This window comes from Camponotus floridanus, unplaced genomic scaffold, assembly GCF_003227725.1.
Source record: "Camponotus floridanus strain SB8 unplaced genomic scaffold, Cflo_v7.5 scaffold49, whole genome shotgun sequence".
Classification (NCBI taxonomy): Eukaryota; Metazoa; Arthropoda; class Insecta; order Hymenoptera; family Formicidae; genus Camponotus; species Camponotus floridanus.
The window spans coordinates 692,279-719,003 of NW_020229647.1; the positions used below are offsets into that span (position 1 = coordinate 692,279).

Here is a 26,725-nt window from a genome sequence, read left to right on the forward strand (position 1 = left end):
ATCGCGTGAATCTTTGTTGGATATTTTTTACACTATCGTAAGCTTGTCTCTGACATGAAATTAAAAAGATAAGTTAACAAAATAAATTGGATAAACGCTTGCAACAAAAATAGATCTGTTCAATTATCAAAATCCGATGAATCATTATTAAAATACGAAATTGAGAATTAAACGTGAAATTTATCTCATTAAACAGAATCGAGTTTGGAAACGATAATTACGTTCGAAAAGTTGCTTACGGTGAATAAGGATGGTTTTATGCCAGTAGCGCGATTGCTATCTCAACGAGATACACGAAGACGAAGGACCGGGACTCCTCTACGGCGACGTTTCCATTTGGTGATGCAGAGAAAGGAGGGGAAAAAAGATCTATGATCTAAGAAAGACCTTAATAATCCCGATTCATAAAGCCTAGTCTATCCTGGTGCGCCGATACGCCATGCTGTCGGCCACGAGTGGGCTGATAAAGAATGACGATCGTAAGGGAAGAAAGTTGCACGGCGCTTATCGCCCAATAAATTCTACTTCAGCCAGCATCTGCCTGTCTCTCTTCCTTTCTTCTTCTTCGAATTTTCTCGCCTTTTGTGGCATCGCGTCTCTCCCCGTTCCACTACGTGCCGCAAAACCCGTGTAATTATCGCCGGCAAGTACCAACTAAATTCTCTCTTAACGACGAGTTACGATCGAATTAACAGATTGCCCCGCCAGAAAGATTTCGGATTCCTCGATCTCCTTCGCATTCTATGTACGCTATCATATCTTATACCGCTGGACTGATTGATCCTAATTTTTTTACACTATAGTATATTTAAGAATTGAAAAAAGGATACATAAGATAAAAAATTAAATTAATTAATATTCGAACTTGGATCCAAAATTAGATTTAATCGAGATTATATTTGTTGCTGTAATTCAAATTTATCTGAATGATTGTCCGTTCTCTTTACTTAGTAAAATTTAATATTTTATTAACAGAATAAAATATAAAAATAAAGTTGCTTTCCATTTTTATGAAGCCATTATTCTCTTTTATTATCATAACATAAATAATAGAGTAAGAAACCATGTTTAATATCAACATTATTTCCTGTCAACTCTCGACAAGATCTGGCGATGTCGCCGTGCAATTTAATAAGTGTGAATGCTATATCATGATTGTTCGGGAAAAAGAGGGAAAAGCGAAAGGGAAGACTCTCAATAAAATCTCGGGGCTGCGTAACAGATATATCGTGGCAAAATTGAGATTGGTTATCGAAGACGCTGCAACCTCCTCGCGAGGATCGACGCCTGAGAAGAAGGCGTGTCGAGATGGTGTAACACGGGCTCAAATCGGATAGTTTGTTCATTAGAGATATTTTCCGACGGATGGACGGCGAGAGGTAAGTCGAGGGAGCGTGCTCGGCGTATATTTGTCTTGATAAGTTCGAGGCAGGAAATGAGACTGTCGATAGAAGAGCCCGCGTGCTTACTTCCCTCGAAAGAAGCAGAATCGCCAGAAATGAGGATTTCGATTCGTTTAACGAGAAATAACGGTCGTACAGAAGTACTCCACAGTCTAAAGGAGATCGTGTACAAACGTAAATTCCTCAAGAAAGTGCTTTGTTGATTTGCCACGTTGTTTATTTTAATAGACTTTAATTATTATGCACCGTCAATATTTTAATTGTAAGTCAGATTCAGTCTCACATGATGAAAGATGATCGAAATAAAAAATGATCACGGAAGAGATTAGAGTACAAATATGAATTTTTAAAGAATAAATTGATGACATACAGGATCCACAAAATATAATCAAGCAGAGCGATGCGTTAATTTGTAGCTCAAATATTTTATATGATCGATAGAAGAAGGAAAGATAGGAAAAAGAAGATTATCGATTTTTCAACACACATTATTGGTCCCTTTCAAAGCACTCCAGAGAATATTAAAGTTAACTACGTTCAAATATCCACCATTATGTTGATCGCAACTGGGATCTCTTTGTTATTATGACTAGAGAAACCCGTAAAAGAGGTGATTGGTTTGGCTGTCATATTATTTTTATATTCTAAAGACGTATACATATAATGTTAATGTAAACATAACGGCCACAACGGCGCACCACGTTTAATTTAACACAAGCATCGATTAACAATTTAAACAAAAAGAAACATATTTCAGAATTGGAATAATTAACTTTATTGTAAGACTTGTGGAAGTAGGACGTACCATTATCATATGTTCAAATATTCTTTAAGATCATGAAATAATATTGAATATTCTAATGTAAGAGTAAATGATTACTTTGTAATCGAAACAATGTTATTCTGAACTTGAAGATAAAAAGAAAAATGAATTTTTCCGGAAACAAAATTATAATCAAACATCTTGAAAATAAATTAATTATGAGTTAATAGATTTAATGATATATAAGTATGATATATATATATATATATATATATATATATATATACATATATGTAACATCAATTTCAAAGGTAGATGTAAAATAATCGAATTATATTTTAAGTATTCGCTCTTACCGATAAATTTGTCCCTATCTATAGCGAGTAGTCTTATCAAAACAGTTATCGATTTTACATTCTACCGTAACCAGAAGAAAGAGGATGACAAAGTAAGAGCAAGTAGAGAACGCGAAGGAGAAAGAGGAAGAGAGAGAGAGAGAGAGAGAGAGAGAGAGAGAGAGAGAGAGAGAGAGAGAGAGAGATTCTCTTGCTCCCGTATCAGTGGGCAAGGCCCGTTTGACCTGGCACACATGCCGCCCATAGATCAACCCAGAACCCTTAGGCCGAACCCCACCATGCCACGGGCTAACCATTAATTTACAACCCGCAGAGTAACCCCATGCCTCAACCCCTGCATACAGGATCCGCGCGTCCCCTTGCGGCAGATATGAGCTACGACGTGGCGCTGAGGGATTCAACCGCCCCAACTCTCTCCCGGACGATCCCCCTCTTCTATCTCTCCATTCTGTCTCCTTCGTTCGCCGTTTCCGTTGCCTCCCAACTCTTAAGCGACCTCCATCTACCCGAGAAACTTCTCGTTATACCACGGCGAAAGAAATTTAAATCTATCGACAGCACATCTCGGTTAATCCGCAACGATAACCCGCGGATGAATCTCGCAGCGTAGATTGGTTTTGCTCGTAAATTGTTATCTGCATTCTTACATTTGTATTTACAGTACTTTTTAGATAGATAAATAAATATATAATTATATATATATATATATATATATATATATATATATTTTTTTTTTTTTTTTTTTTCTCTCACAAAAGAATTTTTATATTTAATGATTCAAAATGCTTTACTATATTAGAATACACAATAGAAAAATAACATGTAAAATAATCTTTATTAATCGTTCTGCATCGTTTAATTTTATATTTCTAACTAAAGGACTACTTCTGTTCATCTTCAGACGCTGCAATCTCGATTTTAAATTTTTTTAATGACGAAACAGTTCGGCATATTCATAACGGGCTCATCAGTGGTAAGAAAAGTGAAGAACAAAACTCTTAATTGTCAGTGGACTTCAAACTATTCAGAAGACGAAAGAGAGAAAAGACGAGAAAGGGGCAAATTTAAGAAAATTGAGAGAAAATAAGAAAGAGAAGGAAAATCGCGAATAAATGTCAGGAGCTAAAAGAGGATGGGAAATGCTCTTCGATTTTGCGGGCTTTATCTTCGCTTAATAAGCGGGTGCGAATAGGCCCGCTGTTGCTTGTGCTTTGTAACTCGACGGAAGTAAGTTGTCTTCTGTTTCGTTTTGTTGTCCAGCAATTCCTTCTCTCCTCTGCGTCCCGACCTCCATCCCTTGCCGCTCCTCCCGCGAGAATGAAAGGAACGAATAATTAGAGAAGGTTCGCGGGCACGGCCCGAAAGTTTCTGGCCAATTAATTAGACGGAGAAATGCACGGTACCAGAGGTAACCGGCGCATAAACGCCAGAGATGGCAATTTAAACAGCGACAATTCGACTGCGATTATCGTTGCCTAAACGGCGCTTGGCGGCACGCTTTTATAATATAAAAGCTTCAATTGATAATAGCGAATATTAGAGACTTGAATATTATAAAGGAAAAAATGTGCACGCTATGAATTTAAAATTGAAAGAAATGAATAGATAAAATATAACATTAAAATAAAGAAGAAACACATTGAATATTAATACAGTAAAACAAATATAATAAATATTAGTAAAAAGTTCAAGACTAAAAAGATTGCAAATATAAAGATGTTAGAGAACAAAGTTTAAATAGATATGTGTAAGATATTTAAAGAAGAAACAAATTGTTTACACCATATCTTTTCAATTTATATTTTGGCAATCGTGATTATATGATGAAAAAATTATCTATTTAAAAATATAATTAAAGCAAAAAATAATAAATTTTTATTTAATTAACAGCTATGACTCTGTTTATAATCATGATGCACACAGTGGTCTTTTCCGTTATTTTTCTCAAGCATTAAGTATATACAAATTTTGTGTGTCTCTACATGTAATCTTGTAATAATTCACTCGTATCTAAATCGAAATCAAGAATGAAATATTAAATAAAACGCTTGTCCAACCGCAAAATATGATACATACATTAATATTTATACATGTTTCTCTTTTTTCCTTTCTCTTCAGAAGAATCTTATACTGTATTTCGATAATAATATCGCTATGCATTAATGGGAATCACATCATTCTCTTTGTTTGTCTTCGTTGAGCTTACAATAATAAAACATTGTCGGCTTTACATGGGCTTTCGATGGGCAATAAGACGCCCTCCCCTTTCACACTAGAATGACACTGTATATAGCTGTTGGATGCACCCCTCGGACTCTACCTTCGGTCCCTTTTCTTTCGACCCTCGTCGTCGGACTCGCCCCTCGTTTCCTCCACTTAAAAACCGGTAATTACTCCGATGCTGGTGCGCTCTGGCATTTACCATCCGCTTTAGCGTTACTCTGTTTTCTGCTTAACAGCGACTCGACGCGAAACTCGATTCTCGCAACACGCTGTATATCATTATACTGCGCATATTATACTGCGCATTAGTTCTCATGACGCGGACAGCGCAGTGAATTAATTCTGCAGCGAGTATAAAAAACACCGCCGCAAGCATCTTGCAGCGCATTTTTTAACTTGTACTGCGTTTTATAGTTTGCATAATTTTTCTTTAATCTCACACATTCCTTTTAAGAATTTTATTATAACTTCGACTATAACTGTTATTATATCATTATTTTGACAATCACATAATAATGGTTATTATAATCTTGATTGTTATCTCATCATAACTTCAAGTATTGCAATGTTGCAACCATGTTATTAACTTTCAGCGTTATAAGTTTTGCCATAATTTTCTTGGGAAGAAGATTGAAAACATAAAGTAAGGAAAAAATATAAGGTTCGCATTTTTTACGGGCTATCTACTTTTAACGAAGTTAACCTTGATGAGTCAATCATATGTATGTTCAACGATAAAATAAAAAATCTAATGAACATTTTTGGAATATTAATGCGTTAATTTCTACAAAGATATATTTTGAATTTATATTAAAAATTTTTTAAGAATAAATATGTACTTATATATTTTTTCTTTTAGGAAAGTAAGTGAAGAATTTGGAACAGTAAAAAATATATATTCACATACAAATATTAATAAAACAATATAATATAATATAAAATATAAAAAAAATATATTTATATGCAAAATATATGTACTCACCTTGATCGTCGTGTGGTGGGATCTTTCATAACCATGACCTCTGTGATGTCTCCATACTTGGTGAAATACTCCCTGAGACTCTCTGAAACAAAATGACAATTTGATTACTTTTTATATATAACGAGAGAGTATCGTACAAAAATATTTTCAGCGACTATTTAAGATTTATTAGACGTTGTTGTAACATCTCATATGTTGCATTTTTCTTATTGTAAAATATCGCATTTGTTCTCATTCACACGAAACGTCGCCTTTATTATGATATATTTTCGCCATTTTTCACGAAGATGCTCTTTTACACAAAAAATGGATATCTTTGGTTTACGACGACGAAAATCCAAATTATATCCCTTTGCACAGGCATCTGTCAACCAAAGTTAGAGTTGGCAACACGGAAGATCACTGACGCTAATTGGAATTAATAGATAACAACGCGTCGACACTTCGGAACGTAATCCTCATAGCCTGATAAACACACGGTGCGTGCGTTCAAAGTAAAGCTTTAGCTTAGCACGACCTATCTTTGATGACAGCTAATTCGACATATTGCATCTGCTATGATGAATCTGTCCAACCATCATTTTATATTTGTATTTATGTAAAACCAGATGATAACAAAATTAGTTTCGTAAATTAAAAAATAAAAATAATAACAAGTAAACATTAAATTCGGAATATAATTAATAATGGCATAATAATATATTTAAAATACATATAGTGGATAATGCGCAAAAGCAAATATCTTCAACCAGCTTTTATAATTTTTCGATTGGAAAAATAATTCGGAATGTTCAAATAAAAGCGTCAGAAAAGATCTGTATGTCACACATACAATGAAATCTGCAAATTAAATACAGTTTTCAGAGTCGAAAATATTAATATCTGTTGCATAACAATGAAAGAGTATAATAATGAAAGAACATATAAAAATCACACCAATGTCCGTTTCCTTTTAACTTTTTAGTTGGTCGAGAAATTGTCCAATTACATATGTGCCACACGATCAATGCGACCGATGTAACCAATGTAGAGCTTTCTCGCTCTTTTCCGCCAGGGACACCCCCTTGACCCTTTTCGTAGGCTTACAGCAAAAGGCTGAATACTGGCGATAGGCCAGCATGGCTGCGCTCCAAATATATCTTACACCTTATCTAATTATACGCTGTTTTATCTAGTCTGTTCTAAGACTTCGTAATGTTCGACAGTTACTTGCCTCTTCGATCACGAATAAGTTTCAATAAATTTTCAACATGGCTTTACAATATACAACGCACAAAGTTAAATATGTATATCTTTGCTGTTTTAAATTAATATTCATTCAATGGATTATATAAAATATATTCGTAAAAGGAATAGGAGAGAGAAAGAAAAAGAATAATATATGTATATATTCTAAAGAATACGTTCTTTCCAAAAAGCGATAATATATATATGAGCTATTTAAAAAAATACATTGAATAATATATTTTATATACAACTACTGTCTTTTGAAAAATAACAAAAATATAATTTATTTTAGGTAAAGAATATTTTTTCTTACTTTTTCATTTTTTAACACAACTGCATAAATACACGATAATATTATTTAAATAATAAAAAATAAATCTTGAAATATGTTTTTAATTAAAGAGAGTCAAATGAAAAAAATAGTTGTTATTCCAATATTAAAATATTAATAACTATTAAATAATATGTTTGTAAAAATTAAAGATTTTTGTACTACCAGTAAATAAATAAATGTATTTCTTAGTTAGTTTCTCAAAGATATTTCTCTAATGAAATTGTAATCAAAGATTCATTTTAAAAAGTATTTAATATTATAGTATATAACAAAAAATATATGACATTATATTTTTAATTAAAATTCAATAAAAATGTTTCATTTAAAGAATACATAAATGAAAAGAAAAATATAATAGAAAGTAAATTGGATAGCTATTATAAATATATATATATATATATATATATATAAAATGACTGTGTATAATATTGTTTTTCGTATAAAATACACGAATGGATGACTATTATCGTGAAAACTTGAAGTGTTTGATAATTGTTATTTCCGAGGCGCGGAAAATACGAGATAACTGGACTTGCTAATTCAACGCGCGGCATTAATCAATGAATTATTGGTATCCCCAGGTCATTAGCCGTCGGGCACCACCTGTTTGGTAACGAGCCTGGCGCATAAATTACGCCCAGCTCCACTGTTAATTAGTAACACCAAGTCGGAATTCTTAAGAAGGCAATACAGCGAGAACCTGTTATCAACCACATCGGCTAATGTTCGTTTCATGACGAAACATTTAAAAGACAATTAAGCTAGACCAGAGATATCGACGTTGCCGTTTATTACGCCATCATCCTCCTCATCGAAAATAAGATTTTGTTAATAAAAAAGAGCATTATCGGAGAGTGCCGTTGAATTACTTCTTAATGGATTTGTAATTTGCATTTAATTCGCGAAACTTTTTCGGGGAACCAAAAGATAGGAAGTCTTTAGAGATGTATTGCGAAAGAACCCTCAAATTTTGAAAATTCATACGCAAAGAGCGATAAAACGACAGTAACTTATCGCACACTCTATTTGAAATCTAAATTTGTTTAATTTTGTTTACAAATATTTAAATACTTTAGAAAATATTTTTTGTACGTACATAATTTTTCGAAAAATTACCATTTTTTGAATTTTTTTTAATTCACACAATATAATTTCCTAAATTTTTTCTTATAAATTACTAATATTAAAAATATAATTACAGTATAGAAAAATGTTTCTAATTTCTTTAGTACATTTCGTGCTCGAAAATATCTCTTTACAAATTTTTCATAACGTAATTCTCTTAATTTCGTGACAACCCCTTGATAATTTTCTAGATTCACTTCTGTAACGTCAGCCTACTATAAAAATGTCGTTAAAATAAGAGAAATGTACCCCATTCCACAGGCCTGGCTTGCCAATGCTTCCTTAATTTGTCCTGGCGGATTGATGGAAGCAATTTCGTCGTTCTTGCGAGAAGACGCTCTTAAAATGTGTCCGCGATCCGCCGAAATTTACGGCTGTCATTTCCTTAATTGTTCTCCGGCACAACTTATTTTTCACGCGCGGCCCTTGCCCGTCCCGCATTCTCATTTCAGCCGTTGCAGTCGCTCGAAAGGTACGCTCGTGCCTTGGCCCTTTGCCGGTGACGCGACTAGCTTACTCAGCCCAGAACTCTTCCTTCTTCGAATGGCAACAAACGGAAGCGAGAGCGATACGTTGCCGACTCCGAATGAAGTAGTGTTAGGAAGAAATGGAATGTTTACTTGTAACTTTCTTTAACTTTTCTCTCAAGAATGTAGTAATTTATAACGTTGCGAACAAAGAGAATTGCAGTTGTTATAGCAGTAACTAATTGATTACATACACATATATGCAAAATTTTGTTGGAAATAAGCAATATTTAACGAATTTCAAGTGCTCTAATGAATAAGCTAAACTATTAATTATAAATTAATAAAAATGCTTCATTCTAATATGTTTGTTATATAAGAGTAATTACATTGGGCAAATTTAAATTAAAAATTATGCTAGGAGATATAAATCAACGAAAAAAACTTTTTAATTAATAATCTTATGCGCGAATCTGAACGAAGCACATGTCTAGTAAATGTTTGTATGATTGTCTGATAATCGTAAACAAGCATATAATAAAAATTTTATGCTTCTTTCTGCTAATGATGATAATTAGTCATCAATAAAAGAAGTTTATCTTCTTTCTCGTTTCTGGCTAAAGATCAAGAATCCGATCAAAAATAATGAAAGATAGATCCAGAAGGATTCGAGAAGATTAAAAACTGATTTTGCAATAAACATTATTTTGATATAAATATTGTAATACATATATGATGTGTTTAATTATATGTATCCCCAACTATATTCTTAATAACATGTATTCTTGAGAAAAATATTAAGCAAAAATATAATGTATCATAAATACGTTGTCTGAAAATGGACGAAACATGCTTGATTATATTCTAATATTTTTATAGTATAATTTTAGATTTATTATCATATGTATTTTATAGTATAATTTTAGATTTTTTATCATATGTTTACGAGATTGAGAAACTTGAAGTCTATAGCGAAGGAAGTTGGAGCTAAAAAGTTTATAAGTGGTAAATTTTCCGAAATGACATGTATTGTACTGCTCTTTGCATTGGTAATGTGCCATGCTTTTCACAAACGAATGCTGCATTTCAGTCGAGTTTGCAAACATACATCTTATATGTTTTATACATCTTAATGCAAAACATAATGGTTAGTAAATAACATATTTACTCCATATTCTTATAAATACATAAATAATATATTTAAGTATATATTACGTCATATTTGAATTGTGAAAAAATCATCGCTACAAAGGTTCTCCCAAAAAATTATACTTTTTGTGTATGAAATTATACGTCAAATTCATGAAAACATAACTCAACAGAAATTGCTGCAATTTCGCGTATATTTATAAATTTAAGAAACAATTGATAGACGTTTCTAAATATATAAAAATAACTAAATTGTTGATTGTAAATCGACTTATTTAATGACATTTTAAAGTTTAGCAGTTGACTGAATTTTTTATTATAGCAATATATGTAGAGTCCTGAAGAGTTCGGGAAGCTAGATATTGCAATAGCTTCTGAAAAATTGCTAAGAGAACGAAATCCTAATTCAGAATTTTTTTGGTATGTTTTCTTTCAAATTCACGGATGTAATTCTTAAAAACAAATTGTCGCAGATCTTTTTATCCTCTCTTAAGAGAGCTCGCGCGTCGCATTGCGCCGTACTTGGAGCATATTGGTCGCCGTGGCATGAGAAAGCTCTAGAACCGACTATCCACGCGGTAGTCAATGGCGGAAGTGGAGACGGCGAGGTGGCGAGCCCCATTCAAATGAGATTCAGCGCTAGGGAAGAATCGGAAGAGATGCCAAGAAGCTGAAGAGGGGGCTGAAGAAGGGAGGCGGAAGCGAGCACGGTGCACGCTGGCCTCTGCTCGAGTGTTTTTCTATTCAGAGAAGGCTCGCATAAAGTCCTATATACCGAGTTCTATCCTATCCTATCTCCCGGATTCCCCAGGAGCCAGGGAGGATACGGGATAAGAGAGGCGAAGGGGCGGTTCCCCCATTCCAGAGGGTCGTTCATTGAAACGAATGGCCTTGTCCGCCTCTTTCTCCTCGTCCCTTCGTCTTCTCTGTCTTGCTTCACTCTTCTCGCTCTTCGCGGTCTTCCAATTTCTGTCACTCTCTCTCTCTCTCTCGTTCTTTTTTCCTTTCTCTCTTTCTCCTTGCCCTTCTATCCCTGACCCTCGAATGTGCCTTTCCTCCCCTCCCTTTCCGATTTCCAGCCGCGCTTCTTTCTTCGCTTCTTCCTCGAGTTACGCCTCCCGCGAATCCGCCAGGATTACTTATCTTCCGCCAAAGGACGCTCAAGGCTCAACCTAAAGCATCATTTGAATAAACGCGAAGTTACTGCGCGCCTGTTCCCGGCAGGCAAGAGCGGAAGAGAGACAGAGACTCTCTAGCGCGCGTCCTACAACTATATTAATGGCGTCGTGATACCTTCGGGCAAAAAGAGAACCTCCTCGCTCTCTATTACCTGCGGGATGAGATTCCTGTCAGCAAGAACGTCGCGTCTTCAACAACGGGTCACGATACTCGTGCATTATAGTGACACGTCGAGGCGAAGAGAAGTCTAATTTAGTTTACGATGATCGCGAAATTCTTGTTATTTCTTGGAATATGACCAGTAAATGATAATAATAGCAGTTAATAATAATAGCACGCGATCTTGATAATTTATTGCACGACATTATTTTTAGTGAAGGTAAAAAATAAAATTTACAGAGATAAATAGAATAAAGAAGCTTCGAGAGGGACGTTGGTAATTTTTTAGAAATATTGGAAATTGGAGAAGTTATTAATTTACAATTGTTAAAACAATTAAGAAATTAATTTAAAAAATGTGCTAACAAGGTATTATTAATAACTACTTGTAAAATATCAAAAACACGATGTAGCCTTTCTCTGAAGATAGATAGAAGTAAAAAAAGCGCTTAATATTATTTGGGCTATGCAAAATAATATTCCATTTCAAAATCGATATGTAAACTTTGTTATGCAGATTTCAGATGCGATCCTTCATTTTACATAAATTGAAGAATACAAAAAAAACTAAGAAAGATTAATTGTATCGATATCATACAAAAACTTTTCAGATAAATTAGTTATAATACAATCCATTACATTTAACATTATTCACCTAAATTTTTTTAAAAATTCGTTGGACGATTTGACGAGCATAAGATTAATTCAGATACATTTATCCTATTTTTAATCGCATATGAAGAGGGAAAATGATAAATAGTACATCTCCGTTATTATTTTCATCCCTCATGTCAAGTCATAAGTTAACTGAAAAAAACATCCTGAAATCCGTGCTATACGTTAATAATAAGCCTCTATTTCTGTACCTGAGCATACCAGAATTAGCAACGAATACTCAGCGACCCATCCGCAAATACGATGCTCACGCGCTCCATCGATAAATGTAAAACAGCGGTGCTGTCAAAGATGTTACGCAGATGCATAAATACGTTCTCGCATGAATTATCGGATAAATATTGCGAATGATTAAAATTCTAAACTTGTGACATGACGCGCGCGCCCATCCTTCATTATTGAATATTATTACTGGCATTAATATGTGATTAACACATGGTTGTTTATAGGATCAGTTTATTACTGTGGTTCCCTGCAATTAATATTATTAGCGATATCTATAATTTAGATTAGGTAATTAAAGTATTGTTTATTCTTCTCTCATAGAATCAATTTAATAATGATCTAAAATCAAATTTTATCACAAAATATAATATTCGAAAGTGACAAAATCGAGTTCCTGATTTTAAAAATTCTTATTGATGATATTTATCATATAATCAATATTATTATTAACATATCGTCAATGTAATTTTTGATATTATTTGTTCAGTTAATATGATAAACACATTCAGTGACTGACTGTTCTATTACTGTTACATTAATAAGTAAAGATTAAATAAATTATGAAATTATTTCATAATTTATTTGATCTTTACTTACCGATTATCTCTTTCATCGAATAAATAAAATATTCATATAATCGATTAAAATCCCGTTAGCGAGCCAACAGAATGAATTCTTCATTGTCGTTCATCAAATAATCCTTAAACTATCATTAATATTGTTAAACCCCAAAATACCGCAATTACCGATCAATACCGTCATCAGTGTATCCCGTGTATCAGGATGACGAATTTCTCATTCGGCCATTAATAGGACTATTAATATTCAACATACTATTAATTATCGCGTGTGAGAGAAGTCCAATAGACGGCCATACATACGATAGCCCAATTACTGCCGCGCGACCTTCTGGGATCAGGTTCGACAAACTTCTCGGCCGTCCGAGTAATAGAGCAGCAATCATCCAACGACATCGTTGCGTTATGTACATCGGGTAAATAAATAAACATTGCCGCGTTGACCACCGAATGGAAATTCGTGTCCCCGCGTTCTCGCGCGTCCCATGGGAAGAGGCGCCGCGGACGAAATACTGCTACGTCTCTCTCACTTCGAGCCGTTCTTCGCGTGCCGACATCTATTTTGGCGAACGTGCAGCATCCCAAAAAGATCGTACCGTCTATCCGTGGCTGTTTTCTTGCGCAGCGACGAGTCATTAACGGCAATGTAACACTTGAGTCCGGCTGGAATCGTGGCGTACCGATCGAACAAGTCGCGAGGGAATCGAACGGCAGAGAAACCAATTCCAAACTGCCATAGTTTTTTTTTTAGGCTCTGGGCATGTATTCTTTTTTCTTTTTCTTTTTTTTACCGAGCTCTGAGCCAATCGATCTCGAATATCATTGAAATAGACCATTTAAAATATCATACACACAAATATTAAATAGATATCAAAATATTAGAGTGTATGCAAGAATATTATACGAGAATCAATATATGTATTTCTGTAAAAATTCGTACGATAATAATTGCTCAACCGAAAATTAAAGTAGCAAAGAATCAACATCTCTTAGAACAAAAATTTATTAATCTCGATTACTTTAAAATTCTAAAAAAAAAAACGATTCACAACTTGTATATTTATCGTATATTATATATTTCAAAAGTTTAACCGCATGTAACTCTCTCTTAATTTTTAGTGTTGCGATAATAAAATGTTTAATTGCAGCAGATCTAAAAATAACGATATTTAGCGAACGATATTATATTTATAATGAATTAACTCAAATCTGCGCCGTAAAGCAGCGAACGCCATGAGAAGGGTCGTAATAGACGGGAGGGTGGCGGGAGAGATAGGTTGATTCTCTACGCGCGCAGGCCATCACGGGGCGAGATGTAAGGGGTACGACAGAATCTGGAGCCTACCTGGCCGCGAGCCAACCCCACTTTCGGGATTCGCGATAGTGCCACGGTTGATGCATAGTGAGGAAGAGAGAGATAGAGAGAGTGCATAGTAGGCATCCGGTCGGCGCACACCACTCTGTCCCTTCCCCTTTCTTCTCCATCACTCGATCGCATGGGCGCCCGCATTGCAGCTATGGCCCACCATTCTAATGATGGCAACCACGCAGGTACTACCCTTACCGTCCCTCTTTAAGCCACCCTTTCTCGCAGTTCTTTCGCTCCTTTCCCCTTCTCACCCTTCTCCCCCTTCCTCGACGAAACCCACGAGTTTCTTTGTCGTCGGTCCCCGCTTTTCTGCTGACACTTTGCCGCGAAGCATCGTTGCTTTCGCTGACCGCGACTGATTTTCTTGATGGCACTCCCTCCGTTCTCGAGAGCTCCGCTCTCTTTTGCCTCTCTTGATCTTTATTTCGCGTCGCTCGGGGTTGATTGGACCCAGTGACAAGCTTATACGTGATCGACGGTGGTTAACTTAACAAATAACACTCGAAGCATTCACAACGAATACAGCATTTTCAAAGGAAAATCATATCACATTTGCAAAAGATAATTTCGTGATATCGTAGCAATTCGAATATAATAGTCGCAAAAATATGCAAAAAATAAATAAATAAAATTACTATATTATTTTTTAATAAATTAAATTTTAAGATTAAAAGATTTAATTAATAGATAAAAATAGATATTTGTCTTAACGAATAGATTTTTCATTATTTTTTCATTATTTCATCTACTTTTTACTCTTGTGTTTTTCTTCTTTTAAAACTTACTAATCTAATTATGTGTTATATAATATAAAAAAATTAAATCTATTAATCTAATTATGTGTTATAAAATATAAAAAATTAAATAATTATAACAGATTATATCTTTATGACTTATGATTAGAAAGGCTATAGAATACGACAGCTATATAAGATATAATATATAGAATACAACATATAAGAGATAATAAACATAATAATAAGATATTGCGTATTTTCTCGTTAAATGCCTTCTTTTTCTAAAAAGAAAAAAAAAACTTCCATCATGTTCAAGACTTCAGGTTCAATAATATCTTATCGCGGCCAAGATAGCGGAGATTAATCCCATTCGTAATAAAACGGATAAGCGCTCGGACGACTCGAAGGAGTCGCTGGGAGTGAAGAAAAGGGAGAAGTAGCGGAGAACGAAACGGAGCTCCATTCTTGTTACTCCCGGCGACATCTTTAATTCATCGAATGCGGATTGCGGGCTGAATCCCTGATGAGCTTTATTCCACATCCGCGCGCTCGAACTATCGGACTCGATGAGAGATTCTCATACGATAATACTCACCGCTAAGCCACTGTTCCACGTCTTCCTTATATCTACCGTACCTCTATTTTACCCCGCTGTCCAACTTCTCCCTTTCCCGTTTCTTCCCCCCAAGCTTCTCTTCATGTATCTGCACCTTTGCAACTAGTGCTACCCATTTAAGAAGCTCTCGCGCCAGGCTTTTTCGTTTTCGGCTCTGTCTCGTCCCGAATCTCCGATCCACTTCGGCTTCTACTTCCGCGTCACTCCTTCCAATCTCGGACCCTTAATCCTTTCTCGGGTTTCTGGCGGTAAATCGCGCAGAAAACTAGCCAGTAAAGATTCTCCCTTCTCTCCCCGATCCCCGTCTTCAATCTCTTCCTTCTCTCCGATCGTCTCACAGTGTGTCTCACAGTTGGACGCTATCAAGAATCGCGTCCACTCTCTGATGGAAACTTCAACTCACATCGATTTTATTATTTTTTTCTTTTTATATCAAGATCGTCACGCTTGGATACCTTTCGGTAATTTTCAATTCTTTATAAACTATTCTTTATAATGTTTTATTTGTAAATAAAATAGAAAGTTGTTTTATTTATGAATGTTTTATTTGTAAATAAAATAGAAAGATAAAGATAAAAACAAAGACTTTAAATATTTATCGATTATAAATTAAACAAAACATGAAACGCAAACGAGTAGACGATTAAAAAATTACACAGTGCAACTTTTTAATTGCAAACAGCCAAAAATGTGATGTTTTTTGCGAATTAAATTTTATACATAGGTGTTAATAAATATCCAAAACTTTTTTTTTCATTTAAATCGATGCAGATTTTATTTTAACAAAATTTTATCTCAAGACATAGTTACACGAATATTTAAAGTTAAATGTCAAAAAGTTATCTGATCTATTAAATGCTGTCTCATTTAGTAGTTTCGCTATTTTCGTGATTAAATATCTCGATAACTAAAGCTTAAATTTCTCTAGGATAAAGTCATTTGAGTCTAGCTAAAGAATAAACTCTCCTTGTTTGCATTTTGAATCTCTCGGTTACGATGGGTAACTGAGAATACAAGCGAAGAAATTGGAATTTCCAATCTGCTTCTAACGGAAGCGTTATCCAAAGAGACGAAATTTTCATGGAAAGCATCGCGTTTATTCGTGAAACCTCGTCGTATATATATATATATATATATATATATATATATATATATATATATAAAGCATTCCCCTTCTTTTATACGATTCCTGGTTGAATTAACTGCCAACGGTGAAACGACCGAATGCGTTCCGATAATCGCGTCAGACCTTCTAAATTTTTGAGTTGTCGGTCGCCGGCTCGTGAGCTGTCATATTTCGTATCAAATTACGATTTCATCCTCGACAGTACAATACATCGAATGAAACCATTTCAAGAATCGCCAAGTAAGAAATGAAGAAGAAAATGGCGATTGAGCGAGCGAGTTTCAAAGAAAAAATATATAATAAACGAAGAAAAAATAAAAAGAAAGAAGGAGAAACAAAAGTAACATTTTTATATAATATATAACTTGTCCAAAATTATTAAAGTTAAGTAAATAAAAGATAATGCTAATAAATATTATTTATTTGAAATTAAATTTCTAGATATTTAATATAAACCCAACAATATTACAATAAGGAAGAGAAGTTTACGCGATTACAAAGTGTTATATTCTGTTTCCTCTGGAGTTGTAAGAAACGAAAAAAAAAAGAAAAGAAGAAAGAGAGGAAGATAGACGGTCGCGATTGCAAAGAGAGTCTTCGTGCCAAGGCCGCCTTAATAATTCAAATCTCTCAGTACTCGAAAAATTGAATTTAATAATTCAGCTCAATAGGAAACCCCGGTCGGTTACGAACCGGCGGAACCCGATCAAAAATGCAATATCCAGCTCGATTTCTTAATCCGATTTCAGTGGCGTGTGCCTCGCTCTCAATCGACGGCGCGTACAACCCTTTCTTTCCTTCCACCATGAGATATCTGTTTCATTCACCAAAGAAACGCACGAAAATACGATGGAGCGATCACACGACGAAGATATAGAAGATATCTATCGAACATGCCCTTACAGTCACGCGTTATGTCTAGAAAATCGCGTTTAGATCTTACAGAATCGATTTTAGTCGGTTTGCTTTGGCCTCCCGTTAGTTTGCGCGGAATGTAGGACGATCTAATAAATATCGTGGGTACTTAATGGAGAAGCGCACGCAGTGATCACGTTCATTTATCTAGTTGAGAGATAATGCTTCTCTCTCCATCTCTCTCTTCTCTAATTCTCTCTTATTTACCCATTTACATATTTGTTTTATTTTTCTAACTTCTCTTCATATATTTCTATTTACTTATAATTAACGATGAGAGCCACTTAATATTTCTTTAAATTTAAGCTCTATTTAACATTTTCGTTTAATTCTGATCATTATAGGAAGAGAAAAGTGTTTTTCTGTCAGCTACAAATTTCTGGACGCATTGAAATAGAATTGGCTGATTGAGCTGTTTGCTTTGAAAATGACGTAAATAAAACTTTGAAATGCGATAAATTCAAGTAGCATACAAGCACAAATCGATGTAAGCATTTTCCAAACTTGACTCGCGCTACTTTAAAACTAAACGGCTCAATACGATCCTGCCTTTCGCTTCCATTTCTATAGCGATACACATCGAAAAAGTTCGGCGCCGAACGACTTTCTGCGCGTTTACACTTCCATCCAGTTTAAAATAAGAAAATTCGAATAAAGGAAACTGAACTATCTCGCATTAAAAACTTTCCACAAAGGCAATCGATAGTTTGCAGGTGAAAATTATACATGCGTGTTGCAGTTTATTCCGTTCTCTCGAAGAAAGCCCACTTGATACTCCATCATGTAGAAACAGAGGACTTTATAGACATCGCGTATACATTCGTGTGTATATAATTCATCCGTCTGCTGACAAATAATGGAAACTGCGCTTTTGAATTACGACGCAGACGAGCTAGACGCGCGATGCAATAGATCGCGATTTATTATCGAAGTCTGAGAGCGCAATTGCGATGTTGTTGTTGTAACGAGGAAGAGTAGAAAGCAGAAGGATGGGAACCCATGCGTAAATGTGCGAGTTAACCTCCGTTAACCCTAGCCTGTTGAATTCAATATATTGATGACGTCAAACAGTTTCATATCATACAGTTACGATTCTAAGCAAACAGTGCGAAAGTGTCAGAACGACTCGAATTTTAACTCGTTATATTCCATTGTTATATTCCATGTTATTTTCCATGACTTTTTCTCTCTCCTTTCAAGACATAATGAGAATATTATTATTCATTATCCCTTCTCGTTTCGTGTAGAATTCTGCAATTTTCTCTAATTGTCAAATTAAATAAAATTTATGATAATTGTCTCAATTTTTCGAACAAGGACATTATATCGATTAATTAATAGTTTGAGAGAATCTCGATGAGATATAAAACAATCGTATCTACGTTCAATGCCAGAAAGTATCGGTAAGACGCGTCCAAACATAGATCGCGCTTATAATTAGTAACTTAGGGGCGGTCTTAACTTAGTACGTCAGAAGTGCGAAGGACTCGTTTTGCACACTAGTCAAAAACAAGCTCAGCAAAATAGCAAATACAGACGAGATCATGCCAAACCTACTTGGATAACGAATTTCGAGGTCTTTTACAATTTATTAAAATATAACGTATATATTGCTCTTCGACCTCAGCTTAGTTAATTCTTAAGATAATAAATTATTTATTATTAAAACACTTTTTCTAAAAAAAGATAAGATAATTATATTTTCAAATAATAATTATGTTATTAAATATTCTTAGCAAGATAATTGTTGTTATATTCTTACTTATCTAAATATAAAAGCTAAATGTGAGATATAAATTTGTGAATATAAATATATAGAATAATGAATATATAATATTAAAATACGTTTTGCATCTCTAATAAATTGAATATATATCTCTCAACTTGTTTCGCTATCTTATATTTTAAAAATGTAATAGATACTTTAAGGGATCTTTTTCAATCCTTTTGAAAATATAATGATAAATAGATAATAAAAATGATATTTCGAATAATTTTTCAGTGACTGTCTGGCAATCGAATAATAATTTTTAAACGAAATAATGACGTATTCCTTTATATTCTGTAACTTGTATTACCATATATTCGATACTGATAATAGGATTCGCCAATTAAGATTCATGATTAGTATTTATTTCGGTCATGTTTGAGCCGGATTTCACGAGCAAACCTTAGTTAAACTTGGCGTGGCTTGGCGTCCTGATGCAATTTGCTCCATTAGCCTCGATATCCCTTTTCCAATGTGACGACGAAAGCTTAAGGGTATTGCACGGATTTATTGTCAAAACTAACAAATACCTCTCTATTTTACCTCTCTATAAATGTCCAAATTTGTTACCAATTAAGCTCGATAGTCGTGAAAAATAGTATTTTAATAATATCGGGAAAAGCTGCTAGGTTTTTTTAAAATTTTAATATTGTTAATAAAATTTCAATTCTTCTATACAACTACATATCTATTAAAATTTTTTTAATGAAATTATCAAAAACTCAAATTTTTCTAAGATATTTTTCTAAGATATTTTTCGAGATATTTGACAAAAATACATACATAGTTCACATATATGTATATATTTTCGCAATTAATATTTTAAATCTATAATTTTGAAATCAATTTATTATTAACAATATAATAGACGAAAAGAACACAAAGACTTCTAGATGTAAAATTCAAAAATCTAATAATTACCAAGAAAACAAAGTTTTCAGACTGTTCACATCAGGATTCTTATAAAGTGGATTCGCAAAAATAAGGATGTAAATCCGCCTCTGTGAGAGCGCGTCGTACGCAAAAAACGATTAAATGCGACGAATGAACTAACTCCGTTCCTCCTTGAAACATTATGTACTTCCCGGACAGCTCGTTGCGACTCGACAGAAAAATTGTCAGTAGAAAAAGGCGAAAAGGGAATAACTCCGCCGGCTATTACGTTTGCGTACGTAAGAGGCCTTAATTCCTAACGTATATTTAAACTCTTTGAGCTGCTAGCTATTCTTTTTTATCGCGCACCATCGTCATCGTTGTTCGTTTCCCACCGTCTCCTACTCCTTTTTTGCTTTCTCCTTCCTGTTTGTTCGCTTCACGAGACAAACCCTGCCTCGCATAGAGAGAGAAACTTCCGTCCAATCGACGGAAATGAAACGTCGAGGCCGTGGAAGTTGCGGCATAAACCCGAGTGTCCGTTCCTGCCTCGTTCCCCAAGAAAAGCCGGCGCGCCCCGAAGCGCTTCCACTTCCGTCATTTCGATTTACCGGAGGCGAAATATTGTACTCGTTCGAGTGTGTTAAGAAAGAGACCATAACGCGCGAGAATGTATGCTTGTTAGTAACACTATAACGAGTGTGTAATTTTCACACCGATAAAACGCGCGTATTTCTTCCCAATGTTAAATATATGTATTAATAAATATATATGTATTAAAAAATGTTAAATATATGAATCGATTCGAAAAGTAAAAATGCATAAACTTTAGAAAAAAGTCGTTAATTTTATAAGAATAAATTTTATTTTTTAAATCGCGCAAATTATCTTGTATGGATCATGTAATATAATAAATATTTTATCGTTGGAATCATATATGTACATGCAAGATAAAAGAAAACAATAATCTAAATATTTTAAACAGTTTTTGTTTAATGTTTTGAAGATTAATATCATTTTTATAATTTTTAATTTTATAAATATATTAACCGATAAAGAAACATTAATTAATTTTATCATATTAAGTTTATTTTCCATAATTCTTTACTCTAAAACTTCTCTACTCTAAAAATAATCGCAATATAAAAACATATACAAACTTCTCGAGCAGAAAAGAGCATTGTTAAATATCTTCAACATAAAGTATGATAATTAAAATTGACGCTACGTTTCTAAGACAAAATCTTATTCAACCAGACGCAATATTAACTTCTGCGAAAGATTATTTCGTCTTTTGAACTGCTGAAGATAGAATTGTAAAAAAGAAAATATCGTAGGGAGACTATCAAGCGGAAAAAAAGAAGAAGCGCAATACCAGAAAGCCAGGATCGGCCGCGGTGCATTCAAGAGATTAATTCTTTCGTCGCGGCCACGTTGCGAAGGTAAGGTCGCAAGCTCCGCCACAAGTTCGAAAGCCGCGGCCTCCGAATAATGCAACAATCGTGTTCCAGCGGCCTGTATCTCGCGTCGGTGACCTAACCGCTATCCGTCTCTCGCTATATACCATCCGGAAACAAGCAAATGCAGTCAGAGGCGTGCATCCCAATGTAACCGCCTTTATGTAGCTTTGAGCCAGCTCTGATCCAACCTTGTGATTTCGGTCTTATGTATCATTCGTTCCTTCTTGATCCACGTGTGTACCCAAAATACAAATTCAACGCTTAAATTAACTTCTCTCCGTTTTAACTTCTCTCTGTTTTCCTCTTCTTTAATCACTCATAAACCGTTTATAACGTTAAGCGATACATTAATCTTGAAGACTATTCGAAATCCTTTTTCAAAATCTGATTTAAAATCAATTTTTTCCATAAGCACTTCTTTTATAATCTAAAATTTTCTTGTTTGAATTGAATGTTTTAATATGCATATTTCAATAATTCTTTGACAACAAATTTTTTGACGTTAAAAAAAGATTTTATGTACTAATCTTTAACTGATTCTCTTTCTCTCTCTCTCTCTCTCTCCTCCCTTTCTTCTCTCTCATCTCTCTAATCGTTTTTCTTAGAAAATCGACACATCGCTTTCGTCAGTATGACGTGCAATCAAATGGTACCGACATCCGCTTTCCGATTGGCATGAAAATGCCTTCGGAAGTACATTACGTTTGTCCTTCCTACTTTTCCTCTCGCCGTTTCCCTCCCATAGCCACAAAGTCACGGTCCACCGCGGATCTAAGCTGGTCAGTGTTGACCTCGTCCGGTTGGTTCGGCACAGGAAACATACGAAACGTTTTCTCGCGACCTAGCCCTCAAACTGCCTCTTTTCCCCTTACCTACGTCTGCATTACTCCGTACTTTTTACCGACCATGAAACCTCAAACGTACAAAGGCCGCAGTCGAGCGAGAAGAAGCGGGGGCGGCTTTGACCTCGCTATGCAAACCGCAATCCTATGACTATCCCGTTCGGCCAACCTTTGAAAACGGAAATGTGGCGCAGTAGAAATAAAATTATATTGAAATTTCATTATAATATGTCGAAAAATAAATAATAATAAATAATTTTCTGAAAAGATAAAAAACATATCCCCTCCTAAAACTCTAAATTATCCTATGTTTCATCTAGATATTCTAAGCCAATTTTAACGAAAATTTGATTAGATGTTGTACTCTTGTTTTCCTTCTTCTTCCACTACATCTGAAAAACTCCTGCACCGATAATTCCAGTGAGACTGCATTTCGAGCATCGTGCCGGCAGAAAGTTTTTCCTGAAACTTTCACGCGCGCCATCGATGCGGAAAAAGCCCACGGGCTTGTCAATGAGCTCTCAAAAGTCCGAACCGCCATTGCTGTGCTCTGGCAGAGTATATATTGAGCGGCAGAATTTTTTAAAACGCCATGGATTATTCGCTTTTGTAGAGAAATTCAAGTTAATCATTCATTTTAATTTCGGAATGCAATAATTCTCGATAATGCAAAATAAACATGCGATAAAATGATGTACGCACTATAAAATATATTTAAAAATCAATTAACAAATATACTATATAATATAAAATATGATACATTATATGACATTGCGAGGCTATCTTCCGACTCTTTTTCGAATCTAGAAAAATCAGAATTGTTTAATGTCAAATTTGATAAAATAATTATAAAATCAGTTATATTTTTTTAATATATATGAAAATATATAAATGTAAAAGTATAGACTTTATAAATTATATTCAAAAATAAATTTAAATTTTATTAAAAAATGGCTTTTTTTATCAAGTTTCTTATTAATTCATAATTATCGCTTGTACGCAATTTCAGCATTACATATTTAAAATTTAGATTCTAAATTAATTAGATTAAATTAAATTTGTAAAAATATAAATCTATTATTCGCTTTAAACGCGCGCGTGGTTCGTTTGACTCGGAATAAATCTTCTGCCATGAAAAAAAATATACGCCTTATATTTAATAAAAGAGTTTTAAATTATCAACATAAAGTATCTTTGTAATTAAGCTTTCAATTAAAATTCTGCTAAAGTTCACTTAAAATTAATTAAAAAAGTGTGTAGATCGTGTTAGTAGAATACGGAAAAGGGCAAGAAAAATTATGTCTCCGAACTCGTTCGTAACGTTTTAATTATCCGGGGCTTGGCCGGCGTAACACTCGCGCGAATTTATCAAACGCCATTTTTAATCGGATCAAGCGCTATCCCCCTTTCGAACGTTTTTATCTCCCTACTCTCTCGTCGTTCTCGACCTCGAATGAAGAACAAAAGTCGAGCGACCAGTTTGGTTTTCTCCCTTTACTATCCCTCCCTATGCATCCCTCTTTTTCCGTCTCGTCTCTATCTCGATTCACCCTTTCTTTCGCGCGGCATTCGTTGTCGCTTAAACGTCATTCCATGCGCCTCGCATTCGAATATTGTATCGACCATTGCCGCGATATCAAACTCGACGATCCGTACGATGTAAACAGTACCATCGAAAAGAGATGGACAGAGTAGAGAGGAGAATAAAATCGCAGCGAGATGAACCGCGCAGAACGTTCGCAAACGCAAAATCGAACACATACGTATCTTTATAATTGTTATCCTTTATACAATATCGTATCCCTCCATAAACGTAATGCATATCATTTTTTATGGGTTACTATTATTGTTATATCAATCCATGTATGTGTATTTTCCTGAAAATTTTCGGCGACTACTAAAATCGAAAATACTGTAATAATTATCGTTTGAACGTATTTACAAGCAACAAGAGTGATGTAATTAAATATCAGTGAGTTTCAACGAGAATTAGTTATTTCAAAAAATTTCACAGCGAATTTGGATTCCATTTTCTGTTAATATCAAAATGCATCAATAATACAATATTTTGATTATATACGATTTAAAGTAAAAAGCTTTACAAATATAAAAAGTTTGAGAATTACAAGAGCAAATTTGTAACAAATTTTTTTCTATATAATATTAAAAAGTAATTTTTTTAATTAAATAAACAATACTAATTTGTTTCTGTTAATTCTCAGAAAAAACTTTTTTAAATATAATAATATAAATAAAAGTATTTCGCTATCACACGTACAAGAGGATGTTTCTTTAAAAATAAATTCTTTTCGGGATTCTCTTTTTTAATATCGATACTTATATGACGGTAATGCCGCATATTCTAAAGGAATGGCGTGAAATCGGAAGGAGAAAGATCTGGGAATTTCTTCAACGCGGTGAAAAACGAAGTCATCTTCACGTCGCATAGCGCGCGAACTTCCGCAACTTTCCAGGTCTTCGCGACTGTCCGACAGCACGCGCGCCAGAGAACAAGCCGCGGTAGCAGTGCAGGGAATAGCGGCGCGTGCCGAGAATACTACGGGAAGAAGAAGCATATCTTAGCTCCGTCGTAAGGGCCGGCGCACAGGATGAGTTCGAGAGAAATTTATAAAGGCCTACGTGCTCGCCCCCCCTCCCCTCTCTCCACCCTTATATTCGCCCTCCGGACAGTTCCGTCTGTGATACTTTACGGCGGTGTTTTGTTTCCGAGAGGTAGAGATCGCTTCCGGGAGGATGAGGGGTTCTAAACCGTCGCTCGCAGTCGGTTTACAGGGTTCATAAGACGCGACGTGAATTCGTTGGTGCACCCTTCGCGTGGGATAGAGAAAAAGAGAGAAAGAGAGAGAGAGAGGAAACATTTATTGCACGTGTAAGATTCTCGCTCGTATTCGCAAGAGAAACTCGCTTACCTCTCTTGTGAAGAACAGCGTGTTGCATTTCTCGGAGAAACTAAAGCAAATTGCTTCCTCGATTTTAAACTGCATGGATTATAAGCTACATCAGAGTTGTCTGAATAATAAAACTTAACGTTAATGTGTAATATAATCATAGCTAAACTTGATATTTCGCTATCCTTTATCCTTAATTATTAACTTTTTTATTAACTTTTTATATAATGATTTTTATATAAAAAGAAGCTCCCCCTCTCGTCATTTACTATTCATATATACACATATACCTTATAAATGTGTAATATAATTACTGCTGTTGCATAGACAGCGTTAATGAATGCGTTAATAAAAATAGCTTCAACAAATTAATTAAAAGACAGTTAATTTATTTAATCAATTAACCACGATTAATGCTTCGATTCATTGATGCAACGAGAAATCTAGGATGTTAAATTTAGTCATCAACACTCGTGGATGCAATGTTAGTTATGCACCTTGGCGTTCCAATTAACAAACGCGTCCCATAAATCGTCCGCTTCGTAACGAAACGAAATTATGGCGGCCGGTGAACAAAAGTAGGAGAGACGCATTAATCGTCGCGGCGCATCGGAGCAAAGCGGATCAGCGAGATGTCGGATGAAAAAGAGAGAGAGAGAGAGAGAGAGAAGGAGAGAGATCTTTTTCTTTTTCTCTAGCTGTCTCTCTTGAAGTCGATGGCATTCACAGCTCGTCCGAGGCGAACTTAATACGGGCTATAAATCTCCCGCTCTTTCTCATGTAAATACGAATCTAACCAAGAGCCAGTCCGAAACTCTTCCTCCTGCTCGGCACAAACCACTCTTCGAATATCTTTCTTCCTAGTTCTCACTGTCTTGCTTTATGCTTCCCTTCCCACCATCTTTCCTTTTTTTCCCCCTTTTTCTTTCTCTCCCTACCCTGGTTCGCCACTCGCAATCACGCAATTTAACCAAGCATTAAAATGATCCGCAATTCCCCGATCTACTTAACCACTCTCGCTCACGGCCATTACGTGAAATACACTTGCGCACTTTTGTTCGTTCGCTTGTAGTAACGCGTTCGCGTATATTCCTTTTTATTTCAGCGGACTCGGAATCGTTATACGACAAGTCAGATACAAAAAAAGAACCAACCATGAGCGAGAACCAACCCATAAAAGCGAGACGCGGTAATCAACGTGGAAAAAAAGAAGAATCAAAACTGCACCAATTGTGCAACGTAAAATTTGAATTGTCTACATAAAT

The 26,725-nt window shown here is 34.9% G+C and overlaps 1 protein-coding gene across 4 annotated transcripts in view; it reads right to left on the bottom strand.

Annotated features, from left to right (window-relative positions):
• LOC105251501 (RNA-binding protein Musashi homolog Rbp6) overlaps positions 1–26,725 on the bottom strand; it is a 591,643-nt gene that overhangs the window by 354,038 nt on the left and 210,880 nt on the right. For all 4 annotated transcript variants that reach the window (XM_025412217.1, XM_025412214.1, XM_025412215.1 and 1 more), the window contains one exon: positions 5,728–5,809. In XM_025412217.1, coding sequence (XP_025268002.1) covers positions 5,728–5,809 — 82 coding nt within the window. The remainder of the gene's footprint in view (positions 1–5,727; positions 5,810–26,725) is intronic.